This window comes from Pygocentrus nattereri, chromosome 2, assembly GCF_015220715.1.
Source record: "Pygocentrus nattereri isolate fPygNat1 chromosome 2, fPygNat1.pri, whole genome shotgun sequence".
Taxonomy (NCBI): Eukaryota; Metazoa; Chordata; class Actinopteri; order Characiformes; family Serrasalmidae; genus Pygocentrus; species Pygocentrus nattereri.
The window spans coordinates 10,152,517-10,168,961 of NC_051212.1; the positions used below are offsets into that span (position 1 = coordinate 10,152,517).

General features: G+C 41.6%; 1 protein-coding gene across 1 annotated transcript in view; it reads left to right on the top strand.

The window, feature by feature from the left end:
- The first annotated feature begins 3,049 nt into the window (after positions 1-3,049).
- LOC108439313 (opsin-5-like) overlaps positions 3,050-16,445 on the top strand; it is a 33,420-nt gene continuing 20,024 nt past the window's right edge. Inside the window, exons 1-2 of the mRNA XM_017717637.2 lie at positions 3,050-3,188; positions 11,276-11,363. Coding sequence (XP_017573126.2) covers positions 3,186-3,188; positions 11,276-11,363 — 91 coding nt within the window. The 5' untranslated portion in view covers positions 3,050-3,185. The remainder of the gene's footprint in view (positions 3,189-11,275; positions 11,364-16,445) is intronic.

Consider the following 16,445-nt stretch of genomic DNA (forward strand, 5'->3'; position numbering starts at 1 on the left):
AGACTAAAAGCAGAGCCTTGAAATCTATCCTGAATCATACAGGCAGCCAGTGCAGTTCTTTCAAAACGGGAGTGATGTGATCTCTCGTTTTTGTTTTAGTTAGGATGTGCGTTGCTGCATTTTGTATGAGTTGCAGGGTGTATCATTTTCTTAGGAAGTCCAGTAGAAAGATCATTACAATAGTCAAGTAACAAAGGCATGAACAAGTTTCTCTGTGTCGCTCTGAGAGAGAAAAGGCCAAGCTTTAGCGAAATTTCCCAAATGATAAAAGGCTACTTTAGTGACTGTGTTGGGACACTAAGCTCATCTCTTGTGAAAATGTCCACTACTGATGAGACTGGTCAGCTCATAGTAACTGTAGTTATGCTCATCACATTGGTTTATCAGTCTACTCAGGCTTTAGCCAGAACTTCAGTGGTCGTAAAGGCAAGGCAAGGCAAGTTTATTTATATAGCACCTTTCATACACAACGGTCATTCAAAGTGCTTTACAAATGAAAAAATACAGAAAAATGTAATTCATGTAAATAAAATAAAATTTATGTAAATTAAAAAAAAAAAACATAATTAAAACAATAGATTTAAAAGAAGTTAATCAAATTTAAAAGAAGGAGATAAAAAATTAGAATAAAAATTAGAACAAAAAGGAGGAAGGAGTTTTAAAGGAGTTTTCTTTTAAGTTAAGAAGTTAAAGTTAAGTATTCTAAAAGTCTTCTTCTAAAAACCTAAAAGGTAAATGCATTCTAATAGGTAACAAAGCATATAATTCATTTTGGTGTTTATTCATATGAATAAGTATTCTCAATGCTTATATTCCAGGTCTTGACTGTAAACTGCAGATTCACTAAATATTAGATTAAAAAATGCTGGAATATTACTTTCAAAACTGAGCTGTAATATGAAAAGTGTGGAGTAGCCCATATTCATATTCACTGTACAGATGTAGTGGGGAATTTAACATATGGCATGACAGCTTTTTTCCTTCAAATTTTAATAAGATTTTACTTTGCATTGGAAAATTGGCTTGGCTTGTGTACTTAAGTTGATTAAGCCTACGGAGTCTGCAGTACATCTCATTATGCTATCACAGCCGACAAATTATCTCTAAATGGATCCTGATTGGAAGCCACCGCTACCGCTCAATAAGCGGACCCCTGTTCCACCATAAATGGCATATTGCCCAAGGTTAAAGAGAATTCATACATTTGCATTTATGTGCAGACAGAGCAGCATTTTATCAGCCTAAGAAGTTATGTTTGTTCATAAACCTTATCTTGCACTTATGAAACAAGTATTCATTTTAGTATCCATATGAATTAAAGCCAGCGTCAGCCTCCTATTACCGTCAGTATATGTCTATGAGAGTCATTCTACAAGTAATAGAAAACATAGTACTGTACAAAAGAGAGCACCTTGGAAAATTTACAGAAATCTATCTATCTATCTATCTATCTATCTATCTATCTATCTATCTATCTATCTATCTATCTATCTATCTATCTATCTATCTATCTATCTATCTATCTATCTATCTATCTATCTATCTCTTGGAGTTGATCACAGTTTCTGGGTTTTTGTTTGTCCACCCTCTTTTTGAGATTTGACCACAGGTTCTCAATGGGATTGAGATCTGGGGAGTCTCCTGGCCATGGACCCAAAATTTCAATGTTTTGTTCACCAAGCCACTTGGTTGTCACTTTTGCCTTGTGACGTGGTGCTCGATCATGCTGGAAAAAGCATTGTTTATCTCCAAATCGCTCCTGGGACATTGGGAGAAGCTGCTATTGGGAGATGTTTTGATAACATTCCTTATTCATGGAAGTGTTCTTAGGCAAAATTTTCAGCGAACCCACTTCTCTGGATGAGAACCAACCCCACAGGTCTCAGGATGCTTCACAGTTGGCATGACATAGGACTCATGGTAGCACTCACCTTTTCTTCTCCGGACAATGATTTTCCCAGATGTCCCAAACAGTCTGATGGGGGCTTTATCAGAGAAAATAACTTTACCCCAGTCCTCCGCAGTCCAATCCCTATACTTCCTGCAGAATGTCAGTCTGTCCTTGATGTTTTTCCTGGAGAGAAGTAATCATTCAAGATTTTGCCCAGAAGCTGATATCCAGCATGCCGAGGCGAATTGCAGAAGTCTTGAAGAAGAAGGGTCAGCGCTTTAAATATTAAGACTTTGCTTAAACTGGATATAATCGTCAATAAATAATTAACACACATATGGAATGCTTATAATTGTACTTCATTATATCACAAACATCTGACAAAAAATCTGAGGCAGCAAACTTTGTGAAAACAAAATTTGTGCCATTCTCAAAACTTTTGGTCATATATATATATATATATATATATATATATATATATTCAGTACATTTTGTTTATTCAAATATTAACACTTTTCTAAGCAAATAAACACAAACTGCACAAATAAATAGATTTTGAAAACGTCCTGGATGCCTGTACTTTCGCGCAGTACTGTATATGTACGTATCTATATGTATGTATGTGTATTTAGAGAAATTAAGTCATTATTTTGAACTAAGAAGTCCACATGTAGAGATAATAGGTCATTATTTTGAAATGCTAAGTCAGTATTTAGAGATAATAAATCATAACTTTAGAGAAAAGAAATCATCTGTTTTGAGACACCAAGTCACAATCTCATGAAAATTAGTCATTAAAAATATACCAAGCAAGACTGCTGACACCCTGCTGTCAGAGTGGCAGAGGGAGAAGACGACTCAGGCTGCTTTTTCCTCTGTTTGATGTGAATGATCTTAGGGTTTGTGAAGGAAACAGACTGGAGTGGTTTCTTTCTCCACCCTCTGATAGGACACACTGCCAGTGTGGAGTGGTGGAGTAGAGAGTGATGCTGCTGCGAGCTCAGATGGCTGGGCTCTGATTGGCTGATGGTCAGTAAGGTGCTCTGAGTCACCGGTATGAACAGGAGAGAAGGTGAGTCAGTGTATCTCCGCGTGCTGCCCTGCGGTCAGTGAGAGGTGTTTAGTCTTTCAGGCTTTTGTACCGTTTAATCTGAGGATGTGCGCGTGCACTGAGGAGCTGCGCGTGCTGGAAAGTGGAGCACTGAGGATGGATGTGTTTGGATTCAGATACACCGGACATCTTCATGAAGGTGTTCATCTCTAAGAACATTGCACTTATCCTCTCAGTGGTTTCATGGTAGGATCTGTTATTATCATTATTATCATTATTATTATCATCCTCATTGTTATTAACCTGTTGGAAGCTTTCAGGCTTACACGTGTAGATGCTGCATATAGTCACCTGTCTGCCTTCTCTTTGAGGCAGCTGAGGGTTTCACCAACATGTGGTTCCCTTTGGTTGCTCACAAATCAAATTTGCACTCAAACTGTGACAGAGGTTTGGTCAAATTGCATGTTTTTGCTGGTTTTCTAAGTGAAAATAAGTGAAGAAATCTGCTACAGAGAACACGCGTCTGCACAGTTTAATGCCAGTTATTTGCCAAGTCTAACATGTTGCCAAGACAGTGGTGTGTGCAATAGTTAGCACACCTTTAATATTATATTTTGCCCAATATTTTAAACTCTTTGCGCACTAAAATAGGCAGAAAGTGTCACAATTGACTCCTTGTAGGGAGTGTGATAACTTATTTTCACTTAGAAAAGCAACAACACACATCATTTGATTAAACTTTTGCATACGACAGCAGTGAATGCTGCCTATTTGTAACCCAGTAGCTACAAAGCAGTATTTTTTCCCCTCAGAGAAGTCACACGCCTTTCACATGTGATCATAAGCGTCTAAAACAGCACATATTCACTGTAAACACGTGACATAAAGTGAATGTAAGCACGGAATAAAATAGCATGAAATAGCATGTAGTCACATTTTTCACATTGGACCTAAGTATACATGTATATTAATATTTTATGCGATAATATGCCGCTTTAGCACATTATGCTATGGAATTATGTGTGTCGTTTGTACATTAGTTGCTGAAGCTGAAAATGTACTGTACATGTAAAGTCAGAGACCACCCCTCATTTATTTCATTTCTAGCAAAAATTGACAAAATTGCCAAAACTGCCCCCATCGGATAAACAGCACTTCAAGCTTTCATCTCTGAGAGAGAGGAGAAGATCAAGCTGCTTCAGATCTGAAAACATCCACAGGTGTTTCTGTCCATCCTTCCACTGTGAGAAGACCACTCAGTGCTGTGGGTCTGAAAGGACGTGTAGCTGTCAATGCGCTTTTACAGAGAAAAGGAAATAGACAAAGAAGAACATTTATACTAGAATATTATAAGCTGGACATCTGAGATGTGGAGTTTAATGGACTTATGAGTTTACATTTGTAATTAGGATTACTTGCATTGTTAAAAGAAAAAAATGTGACTTGGACTCAGACTTGACTCAGTCTAGCTCTCATTTGGACTTAGTTTTGTCCTGGTCTTGCTCACATTTAGACTTGACTCAGTGCCCCTCTCATTTGGACTCGCCCGTAACTTACTCATGTTTGGATTTGGTCTTGACTCAGTCTTGCTCTCACTTGGACTAAGAGTTGACTCTCATTTGGACTCTGACTTGACCTGGTGTTGCTCATGTTTGGATTTGGTCTTGACTCAGTCTCGCTCTCATTTGGACTCTATCTGACTCTCATTTGGACACCTTGTCTCAGTCTCACTCTCACGTGGACTAAGAGTTGACTCTCATTTGGACTCTGACTTGACCTGGTGTTGCTCATGTTTGGATTTGGTCTTGACTCAGTCTCGCTCTCATTTGGACTAAGAGTTGACTCTCATTTGGACTCTGACTTGACCTGGTGTTGCTCATGTTTGGATTTGGTCTTGACTCAGTCTCGCTCTCATTTGGACTAAGAGTTGACTCTCATTTGGACTCTGACTTGACCTGGTGTTGCTCATGTTTGGACTTGGTCTTGACTCAGTCTCGCTCTCATTTGGACTCTATCTGACTCTCATTTGGACACCGTGTCTCAGTCTCACTCTCACGTGGACTAAGAGTTGACTCTCATTTGGACTCTGACTTGACCTGGTGTTGCTCATGTTTGGATTTGGTCGTGACTCAGTCTCGCTCTCATTTGGACTAAGAGTTGACTCTCATTTGGACTCTGACTTGACCTGGTGTTGCTCATGTTTGGACTTGGTCTTGACTCAGTCTCGCTCTCATTTGGACTAAGAGTTGACTCTCATTTGGACTCTGACTTGACCTGGTGTTGCTCATGTTTGGATTTGGTCTTGACTCAGTCTCGCTCTCACTTGGACTAAGAGTTGACTCTCATTTGGACTCTGACTTGACCTGGTGTTGCTCATGTTTGGATTTGGTCTTGACTCAGTCTCGCTCTCATTTGGACTCTATCTGACTCTCATTTGGACACCTTGTCTCAGTCTCACTCTCACGTGGACTAAGAGTTGACTCTCATTTGGACTCTGACTTGACCTGGTGTTGCTCATGTTTGGATTTGGTCTTGACTCAGTCTCGCTCTCATTTGGACTAAGTGTTGACTCTCATTTGGACTCTGACTTGACCTGGTGTTGCTCATGTTTGGACTTGGTCTTGACTCAGTCTCGCTCTCATTTGGACTAAGAGTTGACTCTCATTTGGACTCTGACTTGACCTGGTGTTGCTCATGTTTGGATTTGGTCTTGACTCAGTCTCGCTCTCATTTGGACTAAGAGTTGACTCTCATTTGGACTCTGACTTGACCTGGTGTTGCTCATGTTTGGATTTGGTCTTGACTCAGTCTCGCTCTCATTTGGACTCTATCTGACTCTCATTTGGACACCTTGTCTCAGTCTCACTCTCACGTGGACTAAGAGTTGACTCTCATTTGGACTCTGACTTGACCTGGTGTTGCTCATGTTTGGATTTGGTCTTGACTCAGTCTCGCTCTCATTTGGACTAAGAGTTGACTCTCATTTGGACTCTGACTTGACCTGGTGTTGCTCATGTTTGGACTTGGTCTTGACTCAGTCTCGCTCTCATTTGGACTAAGAGTTGACTCTCATTTGGACTCTGACTTGACCTGGTGTTGCTCATGTTTGGATTTGGTCTTGACTCAGTCTCGCTCTCATTTGGACTCTATCTGACTCTCATTTGGACACCTTGTCTCAGTCTCACTCTCACGTGGACTAAGAGTTGACTCTCATTTGGACTCTGACTTGACCTGGTGTTGCTCATGTTTGGATTTGGTCTTGACTCAGTCTCGCTCTCATTTGGACTAAGAGTTGACTCTCATTTGGACTCTGACTTGACCTGGTGTTGCTCATGTTTGGATTTGGTCTTGACTCAGTCTCGCTCTCATTTGGACTAAGAGTTGACTCTCATTTGGACTCTGACTTGACCTGGTGTTGCTCATGTTTGGACTTGGTCTTGACTCAGTCTCGCTCTCATTTGGACTCTATCTGACTCTCATTTGGACACCGTGTCTCAGTCTCACTCTCACGTGGACTAAGAGTTGACTCTCATTTGGACTCTGACTTGACCTGGTGTTGCTCATGTTTGGATTTGGTCTTGACTCAGTCTCGCTCTCATTTGGACTAAGAGTTGACTCTCATTTGGACTCTGACTTGACCTGGTGTTGCTCATGTTTGGACTTGGTCTTGACTCAGTCTCGCTCTCATTTGGACTAAGAGTTGACTCTCATTTGGACTCTGACTTGACCTGGTGTTGCTCATGTTTGGATTTGGTCTTGACTCAGTCTCGCTCTCACTTGGACTAAGAGTTGACTCTCATTTGGACTCTGACTTGACCTGGTGTTGCTCATGTTTGGATTTGGTCTTGACTCAGTCTCGCTCTCATTTGGACTCTATCTGACTCTCATTTGGACACCTTGTCTCAGTCTCACTCTCACGTGGACTAAGAGTTGACTCTCATTTGGACTCTGACTTGACCTGGTGTTGCTCATGTTTGGATTTGGTCTTGACTCAGTCTCGCTCTCATTTGGACTAAGAGTTGACTCTCATTTGGACTCTGACTTGACCTGGTGTTGCTCATGTTTGGACTTGGTCTTGACTCAGTCTCGCTCTCATTTGGACTAAGAGTTGACTCTCATTTGGACTCTGACTTGACCTGGTGTTGCTCATGTTTGGATTTGGTCTTGACTCAGTCTCGCTCTCATTTGGACTAAGAGTTGACTCTCATTTGGACTCTGACTTGACCTGGTGTTGCTCATGTTTGGATTTGGTCTTGACTCAGTCTCGCTCTCATTTGGACTCTATCTGACTCTCATTTGGACACCTTGTCTCAGTCTCACTCTCACGTGGACTAAGAGTTGACTCTCATTTGGACTCTGACTTGACCTGGTGTTGCTCATGTTTGGATTTGGTCTTGACTCAGTCTCGCTCTCATTTGGACTAAGAGTTGACTCTCATTTGGACTCTGACTTGACCTGGTGTTGCTCATGTTTGGACTTGGTCTTGACTCAGTCTCGCTCTCATTTGGACTAAGAGTTGACTCTCATTTGGACTCTGACTTGACCTGGTGTTGCTCATGTTTGGATTTGGTCTTGACTCAGTCTCGCTCTCATTTGGACTAAGAGTTGACTCTCATTTGGACTCTGACTTGACCTGGTGTTGCTCATGTTTGGACTTGGTCTTGACTCAGTCTCGCTCTCATTTGGACTAAGAGTTGACTCTCATTTGGACTCTGACTTGACCTGGTGTTGCTCATGTTTGGATTTGGTCTTGACTCAGTCTCGCTCTCACTTGGACTAAGAGTTGACTCTCATTTGGACTCTGACTTGACCTGGTGTTGCTCATGTTTGGATTTGGTCTTGACTCAGTCTCGCTCTCATTTGGACTCTATCTGACTCTCATTTGGACACCTTGTCTCAGTCTCACTCTCACGTGGACTAAGAGTTGACTCTCATTTGGACTCTGACTTGACCTGGTGTTGCTCATGTTTGGATTTGGTCTTGACTCAGTCTCGCTCTCATTTGGACTAAGAGTTGACTCTCATTTGGACTCTGACTTGACCTGGTGTTGCTCATGTTTGGACTTGGTCTTGACTCAGTCTCGCTCTCATTTGGACTAAGAGTTGACTCTCATTTGGACTCTGACTTGACCTGGTGTTGCTCATGTTTGGATTTGGTCTTGACTCAGTCTCGCTCTCATTTGGACTAAGAGTTGACTCTCATTTGGACTCTGACTTGACCTGGTGTTGCTCATGTTTGGACTTGGTCTTGACTCAGTCTCGCTCTCATTTGGACTAAGAGTTGACTCTCATTTGGACTCTGACTTGACCTGGTGTTGCTCATGTTTGGATTTGGTCTTGACTCAGTCTCGCTCTCATTTGGACTAAGAGTTGACTCTCATTTGGACTCTGACTTGACCTGGTGTTGCTCATGTTTGGATTTGGTCTTGACTCAGTCTCGCTCTCATTTGGACTCTATCTGACTCTCATTTGGACACCTTGTCTCAGTCTCACTCTCACGTGGACTAAGAGTTGACTCTCATTTGGACTCTGACTTGACCTGGTGTTGCTCATGTTTGGATTTGGTCTTGACTCAGTCTCGCTCTCATTTGGACTAAGAGTTGACTCTCATTTGGACTCTGACTTGACCTGGTGTTGCTCATGTTTGGACTTGGTCTTGACTCAGTCTCGCTCTCATTTGGACTAAGAGTTGACTCTCATTTGGACTCTGACTTGACCTGGTGTTGCTCATGTTTGGATTTGGTCTTGACTCAGTCTTGCTCTCACTTGGACTAAGAGTTGACTCTCATTTGGACTCTGACTTGACCTGGTGTTGCTCATGTTTGGACTTGGTCTTGACTCAGTCTCACTCTCATTTGGACTCCGTCTTGTCCCTGTCTCACTCTAATTTGCACTTACTTTATTGATTTTCTAGATGAAAATATGTCATTGTTTCAAAATGTACCAGTCCATACAGTCCATAAATAGAAATGTTCATTGTTTTTGTGATGTCACAAAAAGCAACACATTTACATATGTCCACCTATTCAGCCTACAGCTCTTCAGCTCTGCCCACAGAAGTTGTATAAATATTAGCCTTAAAGGCACACTAAGAAAAACAGCCTGCTAATATCTAAAGGATTGACATGGCATTCTGCTGTAAATATTTAAAAATTTGAAAAATTGGAAAGCAATTTTTTATTTCCTGTTAAAGCAAATTACTGTGAAATGTCTTACAAGTCAAAGTCTGTCTAGACCCATAAATATGCAAAATCAGTACAGCTTAGAAAATATCATTTCAGTGGATTATGGTACAAATACGTTCCCTGACTAGAGGTACTGAGATGTACCTTTGAGGGTCCCGTCCCACTGACAAGAAGGGCACTGCCCCAGTGACAGTTTAGTATCTTTTCATCTGAGAGTGTGGAAGGCAGCATCACCCTCAGGGTCTGTACTGTGGACTGAGCTTTTCGCTTGCACTGTGAATATTTGAGGATCCACTGGTTCATTAGCATTTCCTCTCCCTCATGGACAGCGAGTATATGCACTAGTTTCTCTTTCTTGCCTCTGTTGAGCTCCGCATCAGCAGCACAAGCTCAGAGCCGCCTTCATGGACAGTGAGGGAATCCTGCTGGGCAGAGCATCTCAGCTCAGTGTTCTGAAGCACCAGTGGGCTCACTGCATCCATCCTTATGAGCCATAATACATTTACTGTTTATCTTAAATTCTCTCCATATATTCGCTCACTCTTGTTCACTCATTCATTAATGAATCAATGAAAAATCATTTATTTTTCAGGAAATATTTCAGATTAGATAAAAGATACACTCACATTAGAGAAAGAAAAGTGAAATAAAAAATGAAAGGAAAGTAAATGAAACAAAGTATAGCTGTTGTCAGGACAAAACCTCCTTTGTTTTTCAGTTTTTTGACATCATTTGAAGATGTCTGTTGTCATTTACATTGTGTGTATATTTCATGATGAATGGACTGAAAAAAATGACCCAGTATGACTTGTAAAAATGTCTGGTTGCATTGACTTACAATTAAAGTAAAGTATGTCTTCTGCAAAGTTACCATTTTGGAGATACAAGGTTTTGTGTGTGTGTGTGTGTATATATAAGTCATTTACCTTCAAAGAGAGTCATGTAATTACAGTCTCAACATCTCAAATGTGGTTGGTTAGTGTAGTGGGTAACACCTCTGTCTTCTTTGCTGTAGAATAGGGTTCAATCCCCTGCCTGGGCAGCACCCCACACTATACCAATAAGAGTCCTTGGGCAAGACTCCTAACACCACCTTTGCCTACCTGTGTAAAATGATTGAACTGTAAGTCACCAAATGAAATGTATGAATAAATCAAACTACCCTTCACTTATCTGAATTACAAGCTAAACCTGCTTTCCACACAGGAGAGGGCTTCACCAAACATTCAGTTTAATGCAGGAAGAAAAGGTTGTTTTAAGCACGGTGCCAGTTAAATCTGCCAATCTAAAATCCTGCTCAAGCAAATCTTCTTCCTCCTCTGTTCTCTCCTCCATCCTCATTTAGGAATCAGGAAACCACACTATTTGCTTTTACCATCACGGTGAACTTGTCGTTGTGTTTTATGAATCTGGCCCAGTGTGAAACACAATGTGTCCCTATTCAGGGCCTGGATCCCCTGCGTTGGCTGCGTAGACCCGTGAAGGCAGAACCGAAATGAGACAGCAGATTTTCTGTTTGCGTCATTGCTCATGCCCTTACCCGTTCGTCATGAAACACCGCTTCTGTCAAGTTATTTTAAAGAAGTTGTTTATTTTTTCACTTATTAGTGCTGGTGATGCTTCACCACCAGCTACGGATGAGTGTTTTTTTAAACATTTGTATCATTAGCTATTTGCCTCAGTTTAAACCCAACACATATATTTATATATATATTTAAAAGTGTCTCTTCAGCCGCTGTTCACTTCTCCGTTGATGCCACCATGTTCTCGAATCCTTGCTGGCACACTGCACTCCGGAATATGTTGGCTGGTGAAGGATCCACCCGTTGGATCCTTCTTTGCTATGGAAAAGAAGGACACATTCCTTGGGCACGTATGAAGGGGCCTTCGAAATGGGACTAGTTAGGTTGCATCACTGTAATGCAATCAGAATTCAAATGCAGCTTTCAAAGGACGTAGCCCCTGAAATGGGACACACTGACAGTGTTTGTTGAATCATGCCAATAGTAACACCCATTATTGTGGGGTGTGTTACCTGAATAAGCATACGTGACTTTGCAGATAACAGCTGAATGAACCTCATGCTTATGATATCTCAGGTTATCCTCTTTAATCCAGGCGTAATCTTTAATATGTGTGTGTTTTGCAGATGGGGAAGCTTCCCGATGACATTGTTTTTCTGTCCAGTATACCGAAGGCTGCAGATATCACAATAGCTGTTGTTTACACAGTTTTTGGTAAGTGATGTTACGTTGTGTTTAAGATACTGGGCTTCTGTATTCAACAGAAAGATATGCTGTATGTCCAAAGATGCTCATCCAACATTTTTCTTCTCAAATCAGCAGCCGTAATATGTTGCCGTTGCCCTATTGCTGCAGTACTATTCTTTAGCTTTACTGTATGTTGGAACACACCTGCTGGGATTTTATTATATTCAGCCAAAGATTTGTGTGTCGGGCACTGGTGTTGGATGATGCTGTAACTCGTCCTTAATGTGTTGGAGCATCATCAGTCTATTTTATCCAAAGGCGGTTCAGTAGAGCTTCATCACTCCTAGTAAACCCAAAGTTGTTCAGTGGAGCTTCATCACTCCAAATAAACCCAAAGTTCTTTAGTGGAGCTTCATCACTCCAACTAAACCCAAAGTTGTTCAGTGGAGCTTCTCCACTCTACGTCAACCAAAAGTTGTTCAGTGGAGCTTCATCACTCCAACTAAACCCAAAGTTGTTCAGTGGAGCTTCATCACTCCTTCTAAACCCAAAGGTGTTCAGTGTAGCTTCATCACTCCAACTAAATCCAAAGTTGTGCAATGGAGCTTCATCACTCCTTCTAAACCCAAAGGTGTTCAGTGGAGCTTCACCACTCAAAGTGAACCAAAAGTTCGTCAGTGGAGCTTCATCACTCCATCTAAACCCAAAGGTGTTCAGTGGAGCTTCATCACGCCAACTAAATCCAAAGTTGTGCAATGGAGCTTCATCACTCCTTCTAAACCCAAAGGTGTTCAGTGGAGCTTCGCCACTCTAAATCAACCAAAAGTTGTTCAGTGGAGCTTCATCACTCCAACTAAACCCAAAGTTGTTCAGTGGAGCTTCATCACTCCTTCTAAACCAAAAGTTGTTCAGTGGAGCTTCATCACTCCAACTAAACCCAAAGTTGTTCAGTGGAGCTTCATCACTCCTTCTAAATCAAAAGTTGTTCAGTGGAGCTTCATCACTCCAACTAAACCCAAAGTTGTTCAGTGGAGCTTCATCACTCCTTCTAAACCAAAAGTTGTTCAGTGGAGCTTCATCACTCCAACTAAACCCAAAGTTGTTCAGTGGAGCTTCATCACTCCAACTAAACCCAAAGTTGTTCAGTGGAGCTTCATCACTCCTTCTAAACCAAAAGTTGTTCAGTGGAGCTTCATCACTCCAACTAAACCCAAAGTTCGTCAGTGGAGCTTCATCACTCCAATTGAACCAAAAGTTATTCTATGGAGCTTCATTACTCCTATTAAACCCAAAGGTGTTAAGTGGAGCTTCATCACTCGAACTAAATCCAAAGTTGTTCAGTTGAGCTTCATCACTGCAACTAAACCCAAAGTGGTTCTATGAAGCTTGGGAGCATGGGACGAGAGCTGACCTGCATGCAGATCTGGTTTGAGTGTACGCTGTGCACGCTTGCCTGCCGCTTCTTGCCGGTGCTTTGCTTTTCTTGTGGTTGCTTTTTCTTTCCCTTTGCGGAACTTTTGGTACATATACTCTCCAGTATCGATGGACTTGTCTCTCTATTTTCAACTGGCAAGCTGAATCTTGCTTTGTGATAATGCCTATGATATACCTGCTTCTCACCTGCGCGAGCCCTCTTCCTCTTCTCCTGCATCATGACTGCATCTGTTGGTGTAGGGGGTTTTGGTTGGCTAATGTGCGTGGTCTGAGCTCTGGCATTTATGCTCTGGTAATGGATAAATACTCACGAACCGAACTTAAACAACTCGACTGTCATGCGCGCTTGGACTCTGCGTCATATATTCTCTGCTGGACACTTGGAATTCCTCGATGTCCACGTTACACCCACCGTTCAAAAAGAGGTCCCTCGTTTAGTTATGACTGTGATGGCTCTGATGTGCGGATACCGACTATGTGGACATATAATCGTGCTTGCCGGCGTGACACTAAAGACATCTGTGGAGTAAATCATGACCATCTTTATCCACTTTCAAAACTGGTTGAACCTTCTCTTCCCAGCCGTCGCTGCTTTAACCTTGCCCATCTTAACGCATGATCCATAACCAGTAAAGCCTCGTTAATCAACGACCCAGAAAAAAGTGGATATGTTTTTCTTTCGGAAACCTGGCAACAACCCGGTGACTACCTACATTTAAGTAGTCCCTGACGCCCCAGGCTACAGTTATCTCTCAAAACCCTGACTAAAAGGGAGAGGAGGTTGTCTGGCTGTGGTTCATCATTCCAGTTTAACGGTCAAAGAACTTTCCCTATTCAGTACTACAACCTTTGAATATATTGCCTTGAAGGTTGTTTCCTCCTCACCTTTACTGTTCCTGTTAGTTTATTGCCCTCCCAAACCTGCTGCAAGCTTCTTGTCTGAACTTAATGAACTCCTCACAATCATCTCATCTCTTTGCTCTGCCATAATTGTGCTTGGTGACTTTAATATCCATGTTGATACTGAATGCTCGTTCACATCTGAGTTCCTTGATGCAGCTTGATGCAGCATGTTGATTTTCCAACTCACACTCATGGTCATACTCTTGATTTACTCTGTTCCACTAGTTTGAATGAAATCTCTGTCTCTGGTCCAGTCTCCGGTACCTCTGATCATAAGCTCATTGAATGTAGTTTTCATTTTTCTACCCCCCCCTCCAAAAAAATCTCTGTTGTCTGTCATGATATTCTGTCAATCTCAATCTGTTTGCTGCGTCTCTTCAGCCTTCAGCCCTGTCTGATCTACATAACCTATCATCACTTGAGAGCATGGTTTCCTTTTATAATGACTCTGATCTCTGGATTGCTTAATGATTTTTCCCCTTTTAAGAATAGACTTCTCCCTGCCACCCACTCATGTCCTTGGTTCACCCCTGAACTAAGGGTACTGATGGCCATTGGTCAGTGTCTTGAGCGCCTTCATAAAAAAAAAAAAAAACTTTCCTTACTGTCCACTCTCCCACAAATATCGGGATGCCCTTAATACTGCCCACTCCAACTACTCCTCCATCATAAATGAGGCTTAGTCTAGGCCAAAAACTCTCTTTCGAACTGTTAACAAACTCCTCCATGCTCCTGTGTCAGTGTGCCCCCATTCAGCTGAGCAATGTCAGGCTGTTCTACATTTCTTTGAAAAGAAGATTAATCAGATCTATAGTTTCTTTCCTTCTGCTTCTCAGTCTTTCACCTTTACTGATTTTCCTACTTTGAACACAAAGCTAAGTTGTTTCACACCTGTTGACTCCTTTTCTGTCTCTGAACCCATCTCTAAGTCTAATGCTTCCTCCTGTCAGCTTGACCCTGCCCCCACCCCTCTACTCAAGGCCTGTTCATCTGTAATCAACAGCCCAATTGCTATAGTGATACATTCATGTCTCTCTTTTGGGTTGGTTTCTACTGCCCTTAACACTGCTGCAGTTACTCCGATACTTAAGAAACCTGAATTGGACCCGACTTCTCTTTCTAATTACAGGCCCATCTCACACCTTCCATTTTTAGCTAAAGTAATGGAAAGAGTGGTTGCTTCCCAACTCCAGACATTTCTCAGTGATAATGCCCTTTACGAGCCATTTCAGTCTGATTTCTGTACTCCCACAGCACTGAGACAGCTCTTCTCAGTTAACGATCTTCTCTCTCTTCTAGTTAATTATCTTCTCCACTCTGCTGACAGTGGTTCTCTCAATAGTCTACTTCTCCTTGACTTAAGTGCAACATTTGATACTGTTAATCATGATGTTCTCATTTCTCGCCTTTTCTCTATTGGTATCACTGACACAGCCTTACAGTGGTTCAGGTCGTATCTTACAGATAGACAGCAGTTTATCATACTAGGTCCACAGAAGTCCTCCACCTCTCCTGTTACATGTGGTGTCCCGCAGGGCTCAGTTCTTGGACACCTACTTTTCTTAATTTACATTATACCCCTTGACCAGATCATTCGTCGCCATGGCCTAAACTTTCATTGTTGTGCTGATGATATTCAGTTATATCTCAGTGCACAAACATGCTCAGATTCCCTCCCAGTACACTAATTGATTGTATTTCTGATTTAAAGCTCTGGATGCATAATAACTTTCTTGTGTTAAACACTGATAAAACTGAAGTCTTACTTTTTGGCCCTAAACATTTACTATCAAAGTCATCCAATTTTTCAGTTAGTATTGATGGCCTGCTCGTTAAGTCTGCACCTGTCGTTAGAAATCTTGGAGTTTTACTCGACTCATCATTTAATTTTGATCTGCACATCAAATTCCTCACTAAGACTGCATTCTTTCATTTACATAACATTGCTCATCTCCGACCGTTCCTGTCTGATATAGATTCCAAAACTCTGATTCATGCCTTCATTATGTCCCGTATTGACTACTGTAACTCCCTCTTTGTTGGTCTCCCTGTAAAGTCTATCCAAAAGCTACAGTAGCTCTGCAGCTGTTGTGCTCACCCACACTAAGCGTTCAGCTCATATCACCCCTGTTCTCTCTCAGCTACACTGGCTACCGGTCCCGTCCCGTATAAAGTTTAAAATCTTACTACTCACATTCAAAGCCTTGCATAACCTGCTCCCCCCAACCTCAGAGAACTGCTGACCTCTTATACTCCTTCTTGCTTTCTGAGGTCTTCTTGTAATAACTTACTTGCTGTTCCACGCACCAGACTTTCCACCTTGGGAGGGAGGTCCTTTAGTGCCATGGCCCCCAAACTTTGGAATTCTCTTAATCAGTCCCTCAGGGACTTCTTTTCTTTTTCCTCTTTTAAATCTGACTTAAAGACATTTCTCTTTAATGCACATTTTTCTTCCTCCTCCACTGCTTTTTTTTTTTTTTTTTGCCCACGCTATGTGAAGCGACCTTGGGTTTGTGAGAGGCGCTATATAAATGTAACTTATTATTATTATTATCTAAAACAAGCTAAATGCTTTCATAACATTGTCATTTCTTCCTCTTCTGAGTCAATCAAAAAAAAAATTCACCAGGATGGCTTTACTTACCACAAGACAAAGAGGAGAACTGCGGTCATTCTAGCGACTTTAAGTGACTGGCATTTGTGAGGGGGCTTGTTCTTCAAGTTTCTCTACCAGCAGTTCCTCTCCCTGGTCCTTCCCCAAATGAAAATCTC